The sequence below is a fragment of the Phaethon lepturus genome, unplaced genomic scaffold, assembly GCF_000687285.1.
Source record: "Phaethon lepturus isolate BGI_N335 unplaced genomic scaffold, ASM68728v1 scaffold34193, whole genome shotgun sequence".
In the NCBI taxonomy this organism is placed as follows: Eukaryota; Metazoa; Chordata; class Aves; order Phaethontiformes; family Phaethontidae; genus Phaethon; species Phaethon lepturus.
In genome coordinates this window covers 1037-8482 of record NW_010531774.1, presented here as the reverse complement: position 1 = coordinate 8482, position 7446 = coordinate 1037, and the positions used below count along the sequence as shown (strand labels likewise).

Here is a 7446-nt window from a genome sequence, read left to right as displayed (position 1 = left end):
AAGAGTAAAACTGTGAGTTGATAGTCAAGACACTTTGAAAGGGCTTAATTTCAGGTCTTTGTGGATGGATCAAGGGAGGAAAGGATATTATGCAGGGAGTTTAGTGAGAATGAAATTTCAAAATGTGTAAAATGTTAGAGAATATTCTCCCTTCCAATTTTCTTTTCTGAGTCACACTAATCAAAATAATCACAATAATCAGAACGGATTGCAATGAAATTCCAGGAGATCTAGAATGAAACCAAAATCCATCGGCACATCTATTGTCTGCTCCAAATCCCACAGACCCAAATTTGAAAAGTGTTTGACTATCCAGATGTAGGTACCCATGTAAGTTATCTGACTTTCAGAGGATCTATACAATTGCAACTCCATTTGATTCAAAGATTAATTCTCTAATTTTAATAAAGCTAGAGGGTCTTTATGCGCTGACCTGGAAGTTAAGGATTGGTCTCAGTTTGGTCTCTTTTCATTGCTTTGAGGGAAAGTTCATAGCCAAGAAACATGGCTGAACTCATTGGGAATCCTCGCACTGCATTGACCGTGATGCCCCTAAAAAAGACCTGTTGGGGATGGAGAAAGGTTAGAGCATAGGAATACACTAGCTATTTTAAGAAGAAGAAAACATTGGACGAAGTCATGGTGGGATTCTGAAGAACCAAATCTTGGTTTGCTCTGGAGATCTGCTCTCACTGCCGGTCTTTGCTGAAGTCTGTGCTAGAGAATGGAAACGCAATGGCAAAAGTCACTGGTTTGGTATTGTTGTGCTCCACACTCTCTGTGGACCCCCCCCTGTATCTGCCAGCAAGAACTACAAGAGGTAAAAGGCAGAAAGTGGCCTCAAGCCACTGGTATAGAGCAGAAAGCAAGAAATCTAAAACATCTTCCAGTGTTGTCCTACGAAGGTCCTCCTTCCCTTTGCATACACAAGTGTGTGAGGATCGTGCAGACCCCAGGGTACAGCAAGAAGGCTGTTGCTTTCAGGCAGCAAATGCTCTGACTCCTGGGGCTGCGTCTGTGGGCACAGAAGACGTTTGGGAAGTAGAGAGGGAGCGGTGTGGCTGCGAGCCAGCCCGGCCGACGCGGGCACTGTGCCACACGGACTATTTTGCAGGTTTCACTTTTGAGCATAGAAACAATTTTTCCAGCCGCAGAAAACTAGACTTACTCTGTACCTTACTGACAATTAGCCCTCACCACCGTCTCTGGAAAAAAATTTTTGATAGAAGCTGGTATTTTCACACATGGGTTCCTAAGGTCACTCTTTGGTGCTCATACATATCCCAGAGTTTTCTTTCATCAAGATAATAAACATGAATTTATACAGCCAGACTTCCCTATTCTGCTGAATATATATATTTTTTTAAAGATGCTGGCACTTACAAGAGCGAAAGACCCTGCGGCTTTTAAGTGCTTGAACAGTGAAGTGCTTTTGGGAAGCGGAGAAGGGGCCTTTGTCGCTCCTGGCATTGGCTTGTCTCCCTTCAAACCCCCCCTCGCTACAAACACTACTGCCCGGTACGAGCACGGGTGTGCACAAACCCCTCGCTCTGGGGTGAGCCTGTTTACAAAATGATGATTGCAGGGAGCGTCTTTGCTGCCCTGTTTCTCACAAAATCCCTCCGTTAACCACCCAGGCTAACCACGGTAGTCGCTGATCTAAACACCAGAAGTTCAGAATAGACATGATGGGTAACATCAGCAAAGCAAGCCCCCTTCCAGGCTCTAAAAAAGCAAAACTCCCACAGCTACTGTAAGAAAGCATGGAAGATCTCGGCCCCGGGACCAGCAGCCCATAGATGTAAGTGCCTAACGACTATTTCCCCCGAAATACTGAGCTCTGCTAAACACAACCACATCGTGTATCCAGTAAATCCGGTGCGTGGTGCTGACTTGTACGAGACAGAACCAAAACATCTTCACATTGTTTAGGATAGAGTTTGCGATATTGGGATATTTAGGATATTACTTGATTTATTGGGGTGTTTTATTTTGCTAGGAAAGATAGAATTTTCTGTGAGGAAATTCAAATTTTTGCAGTATCCATAAAGTAACACGAGAGAGCCAGGTTTTAAATAATCACAAAGATTTACGAAGAAAAGCCGAGAGGCATAAATTTTTCTCATCAGAATGAACACACCTGACTATGGAGAAAGAGGAGGGCTATATTTACACTTTTTTGTGTGCCAGGCAATTATTTTCAGTATTGTGAATGCTGTTCCTTTGTTCTAGAATGAAAATACCCAGACCCAGGTTTGCCATTTATCAGTTCTGTGTCTCCCAAGATACAAAAAGATTTTCCTTGTGAGAAAAGGATCCAGTCTTACCGTCAACTATTACTCAATCCTATCGCTGGCTTTGGTCAGGGTGCCAGGCACGATAGCAGAGAAGCTGCAAGCAGCTCAGACCTCAAACAAAAAAAAAAAACCCAAGTGCCTGAATTCAGCCGGTGCCCGTGCTTCATATGACTGTGACTTTCTTCACCCAACGGCAAAACCAAACCAGACTGCAGCCTTCCGTGACAGCCAGCATGACATAGTGGCATGTTGGCAAATATTTAAATCCCACTGACTTGTGATTTTGTAGGTTATTTTTCTTTTTGTAACTTCTTACTCGTTTCCCTCAGTGTGTGAAGATTAACACTTTGGACCTAAGAGCCCACGTGTTGTTGTGATGACAACATAAATACAGATTTATTTCTGTATCAGAAGATGTCTTCTCATAGCTATGCATTGGCAATGCAATAAAGCTGCAAGCCCTGGTTCTCTGCCATTCACATTTAACTGAGGAAAAGTTTGCAGGTAGAACAAACATCTTTTACTACACTAATAGACAAAGTCAGAAAAAGGAGATAAGGGTTTTTTTGGCACGCAGCCCTTCTTCACATTTGAAACCAAAGCAATTCTGATTAAAGAACATTTCCAATCAGCTCCACCTTGGTGCAAAATGAGGGTGTGCAGTGCAAAATGCAGTATCACTTCCACCAAAGCACTGCCCAAGGCAACCAAACACACCTCGGGTGCCAGCGCGGTCCCACTGGAATCAGTTCCCATTGACTTCAGTGTCAATGGGAAACACTTGGCCTCTGCATTTTGTTGAAGCAATCACAGAGGCAAGATTTTCTACCTCTAATTTACAATAAGTCAAACCACATCCACAATTTAATGCACTGACATGAAGTGCTATTTTAAGTTAATTACATCAGCAGACCATGACCCCCAGTCATTCATTTTTTCATTGCATTATTACTCTCATTATTATGAGTTAGAAAGAATCTGCACTATAATTACCTGCTGTCATATTATAATCTAGCAGTAACTGGCTTTAGCTGTCTCTCAACCCTGCAGATAGGGTTGTAACAACCATTGTATTTACAAATTGAAAATTAAATGCCTAATGCCCAGATTTTACTTTAAATAGCACTTACTTTTAAGCCCTCGTTCTGGTAGCTCTGCAAGATACAGTCAAGGGTCCCTTTGTACTTGTTTAAATAAACTCCATCTGCCTGAAGTCGACTTTTCACAACGTCCATTGGAGTAGCAGTCCCCCAGGAAATGGCTCCTAGAAAAATGCAGAAGTATTTGAACAATTTCTTCTCTATATTTCTTTGGCCATAGGTCAATGAACTCAGAAATTCACCTCTCATCTACCACACCATATTCATGGGATTTTCATTTCAGGTCATTCACCCTGCTCAGGCACAGGAACAGTATTTCTGGGAGCAAAGTTCCTTGTTTCTGGAAGAAGCACTGAGGTTTTGGGGGTAATCAAACGGAGGCAGCCCAGGAGGTGCTCCCCCAGGTGCAAATACATCTTCTGCTGTGCTTCTGGTGGAGCATGGACATGTCATGGGAAGAGCCCGAGCTGCAGACAGCTGCTGCTTGGGGCAATTTCAGAAAAACTGGAGTCCTCAGATAATATAGTTGAAAAGCAAATTTTAAGCTGAGAGGGCAAATAAGAGGCAGGTTCATCTCATGCAACCAGGATTAGGTTGCACACAGCTGAGATACTTCATCATTCCTATAAAGAAATGGTCTATTCACATTGATTAGCCTGCAGCTGAGTGGGATGTTTTGCCTCTCTGGAAAGGTCAGCATGTGACCAAAATACATGGCACAGTTGGACAGGCAAGAGCTTGTTTGGTCCTGCATGAGTGTTGGGGCATGCTAGAGAAGCTGTCCAGGTGGGCCAGGGCTCTCTTTATTTGCAGGAGAAACAGTGTGGGCATTTTGTAATCATTACCTTAGCTAAGGACTGATCTTCATTTAGGGGTCTGCAATTTAGAAATGGCCAAGAAATGGGGAGTGGGTATAGGGGTGACCTTACAGATGTAAGCACAGTGAAGGATGCACGTGCCGGTCTTACTAGCAGGTGTACACAGGAAAAAAAAAGATGATGACGACCAGTAACAGTCAGCTCTGCTCCTGCTGCGTGCGGGTAGGGCACACACCCTCCTGGTGGGCAGCCAGCGGGTTGAAGTCCTCTTCTGGAGGCATCTTGGCTGCCGTGTATCACTGAGAAGGTGACACGCAGGCTGCCATGAGACATCGAGGGAGATGAAGGCACTGGCTGTTTTCCTTCTCGCTGACATTGAGCCCGATGAAGGTCTGATAACATGACTTCCATAAAGTTTGTCAAGTCATAAAGTGCAGCCGTGGTGCCAGGGGACTTGGCCCTGGGGGAGGAAGGTCGTTCAGCCCCAAGTCCTCTCCTGGTGACCAGGAGGATGTGGCAGCCCCTGAGCCACCCCGTACATCTGCCCTGGGAACCTTCCTGTCCTTGTTTTGCCAGCGTTGGGGGAAAAAATGGTGCTTACCTGCTACACCCCCCGCCAGCCAGATGGAGGAGGGATTAGGGGAAATGCATCCGTCAGGGGTAATCCATCCACAGAAAAATGTGTAAGGGATGAAATAGAGGCAGTACCCAGGAACATCCCTCAGCAGCATTGCTCCCGCGCCTCGGTACATTCCCGCTATCCCCTCTTTCTGTAGGACTGTCCTAAAGCAGTGAATTGGGCCTCGGTACACAGGAAATCCAGGAACTGTGGGCTTTAGTTTAATGTTTGCTGCAAAAAAAGACACAGCTGTTATAATAGCTATATTGCTACCCAACTCCTCGCAAAAGCCCACTACCGACGACCAGACAGAAATTGCTGCCATCCATTTGCTTTTGCTGGGATCAATATGTAGTGTGTGAAAAAAGTCATTAAGAAAGAGGACTTGGGCCCATTTTTAAAAGATATTTAGACTCTTCAGGACAGATTTTTCTTAGTTGCATTGCAGGCCTCCCAACTGGTACGTGCCCAGTGAGATTTCCAAATGAGTTTAAGGCTATGTGCCAAATTTGCATAGATTTTAATCACACCTGGTGCCAAGCTGGATCTTTGGAAGCCTTGACATCTTCAGAGTCTGGCCCTTCTGACGTAGAGGACTGAGCTGCCTTTGGAAAGCTTAGGAGCATTAGGTTGCTCACCCACATGGAGGCTTTTAAAAATGGACGTAATATTGTTTTATCAAAGCAGTACAAAAATGTCAGTGTTTCACAGTTAAAGACCACAGCTGTAATCATGGGAAAGGCGTTTGCGAAAGTGCTGAAGTCCAAGCTGTCCAGCTCCGAGGCTGCGCCGTCTCTTCCTTTGGCTGCGCATGTGCTCCGGTGGGGTTTGCTCCATGCTGGCAGCCTGCAAGGAAATTCAGCCACCGCTTCGAGCAGAAGCAGCTCCTCCTGCCTGCATCTTCTGGAGAGGTTACAGCTGCCCACTCCCATCCTGCCAGCATCCCCTCCTGGCCCATCCTGCCTGCACCTGGGTGCCTGTAACCCTGCCCCGAATATGCAGCGGTTTTCAACTGTACGGGTGAAAATTTTGCTTTTGAACAGAGGAAGGTGGGATAAGAGAGAAGGGTTTGTGGGCGATTCTGTGTGGGACTAAGAGTGTGCAGCAGTGGATGGGGAGCTGGTATTACCACTGGTAGCCGTGGCGCTGCTGGTGGGAGCTCCAGGCTACCCGACAGCCCGGGGGCTGCATGGGGAAGGCAGCTCCTGCGGCTCCTGGTCCTGAGCAGACCTGCTCCTGCCTTCATTAGAGGTCGCACTCAGTGGAAATGCCAGCAGAGGTCTGATCAATGTCACTGGTAAAAATGTTCCCCTTGAGCTGAGCAGGATGAGGTCCATCCTGAGGCTGAAGGAAGCACCTTTACCCCAACCACAGTGGCACAAGGCAGCAGAGAGATGGGCCTTGAAGCAAAGCTGTCCTAAAGCTCTCGGTAAACACCAAGGACTGGCAGAGAAAGGAAAAAGTAGCTCTTGCTTCCTACCTTTGATGTACGGCTGCGTTTGCAGCTGTAGCCTTATCTTTACCAGGTCCACGGGAGTGCCGATGCCCACGGAGATGAAGCCTGCCACCATGCTGGCCAGAGCCACGTCAGCAAGCGCCGGCGCGTGAGATGGGTCTCCGTGGCGGAGCTGGCTGAGGAGCCGCTGTGTGTTGCTGAAGACGCCGAACACCACGGAGCTGTAGACGGCGATGCTGGCCAGCGGGAAGGACATGCCTTTGAAGAAGCCGGCCACCTACTCAGGGAGGGGAGCAGGAGTTACCAGAGCAAACGGGACTGAGCAGCGTAAACCTCAATGTCTATCAGGTGAGAAATGCAAATGCAAATAGCAGGTGTCTCCTGGAACCAACCGTTCGCATGTGCTGAGCAAATGAAAATTAATTCATACTTGTAACGATTGTGCAGAATACAGGACATGCTGAAAGTACAGGAACCCTCTTATGGCCAGCTGCTTTCCTGGCATCGCCAAAGTCAGCAAAATGCCTCTGGTCGAGCTCTGCCAGCAGGTACAGGCAGAACAGCCACTGTGGATGTAATGACCAAGGTGGAAACATGGGCAATATCATTTATCACTCCATGCCAGGGATCTGTCTTTGCCCTATAGGAGTAACCAAGAGATTTACCTTAGAGTTAGCAAGAGAAGGCTGTAGGAATCTGCAGTCTCGATTGCACCAACTTTATTAGTCTTTGTATAACTGCTGGTGTCAACAGTGATTTTGTATAATTGCTTTATATATTTATCTATTTATCTACTTGCATTTTCTACCAGCACGTTTTAAGTAAGATAAAGTACTTACAGACTCATTTCTGTACACAGTGAGAACACAGTTGAGTGTATTTCCATATCCTTGTCCAGCTTGCAAACGAGTCTGCAAAAGACATTCATGAAATGCGATTAAAATCCCATGCTTCCAGCCCAGTGAAAGCTCATGCTACGTAAACAATGTGTACTTTGCTTTGAGAGCGAAGCCTTCCGTAGTTGTAAAGAAAACAGAGCAATAAAATAAGATATATATGCATCCGCCCCCCTTGAACTTTGCCAGAACAGGACCTCAGAGGTCTGAAGCTTTCTGCCACATCTGGAATCGATGACTGTGGAATTGCTCTTGAGTCC

At 46.2% G+C, this 7446-nt stretch overlaps 1 protein-coding gene across 1 annotated transcript; it reads right to left on the bottom strand.

The window, feature by feature from the left end:
- Positions 1-440: 440 nt before the first annotated feature.
- SLC25A48 (solute carrier family 25, member 48) lies at positions 441-7201 on the bottom strand. The gene is made up of 5 exons (XM_010284669.1): positions 7130-7201; positions 6315-6567; positions 4817-5065; positions 3428-3561; positions 441-563 (listed from the first exon to the last, which is right to left on the bottom strand). Exons 2-5 carry the CDS (start codon positions 6544-6546, stop codon positions 441-443), a joined length of 738 nt encoding a protein of 245 aa, XP_010282971.1. The 5' UTR covers positions 6547-6567; positions 7130-7201.
- Between the last annotated feature and the right edge of the window lie 245 nt (positions 7202-7446).

Bases quoted from the DNA above. Each gene is read 5' to 3' on its own strand.
- SLC25A48 (XM_010284669.1), bottom strand. From the start codon at position 6,546: ATGTCCTTCCCGCTGGCCAGCATCGCCGTCTACAGCTCCGTGGTGTTC. The intron at 5,066-6,314 runs GTAGGAAGCAAG...CTTTTTTTGCAG, and splicing joins AACGCAGCCGTACATCAAAG to CAAACATTAAACTAAAGCCC. The intron at 3,562-4,816 runs GTAAGCACCATT...GCATTTTTCTAG, and splicing joins GCTGGCGGGGGGTGTAGCAG to GAGCCATTTCCTGGGGGACT.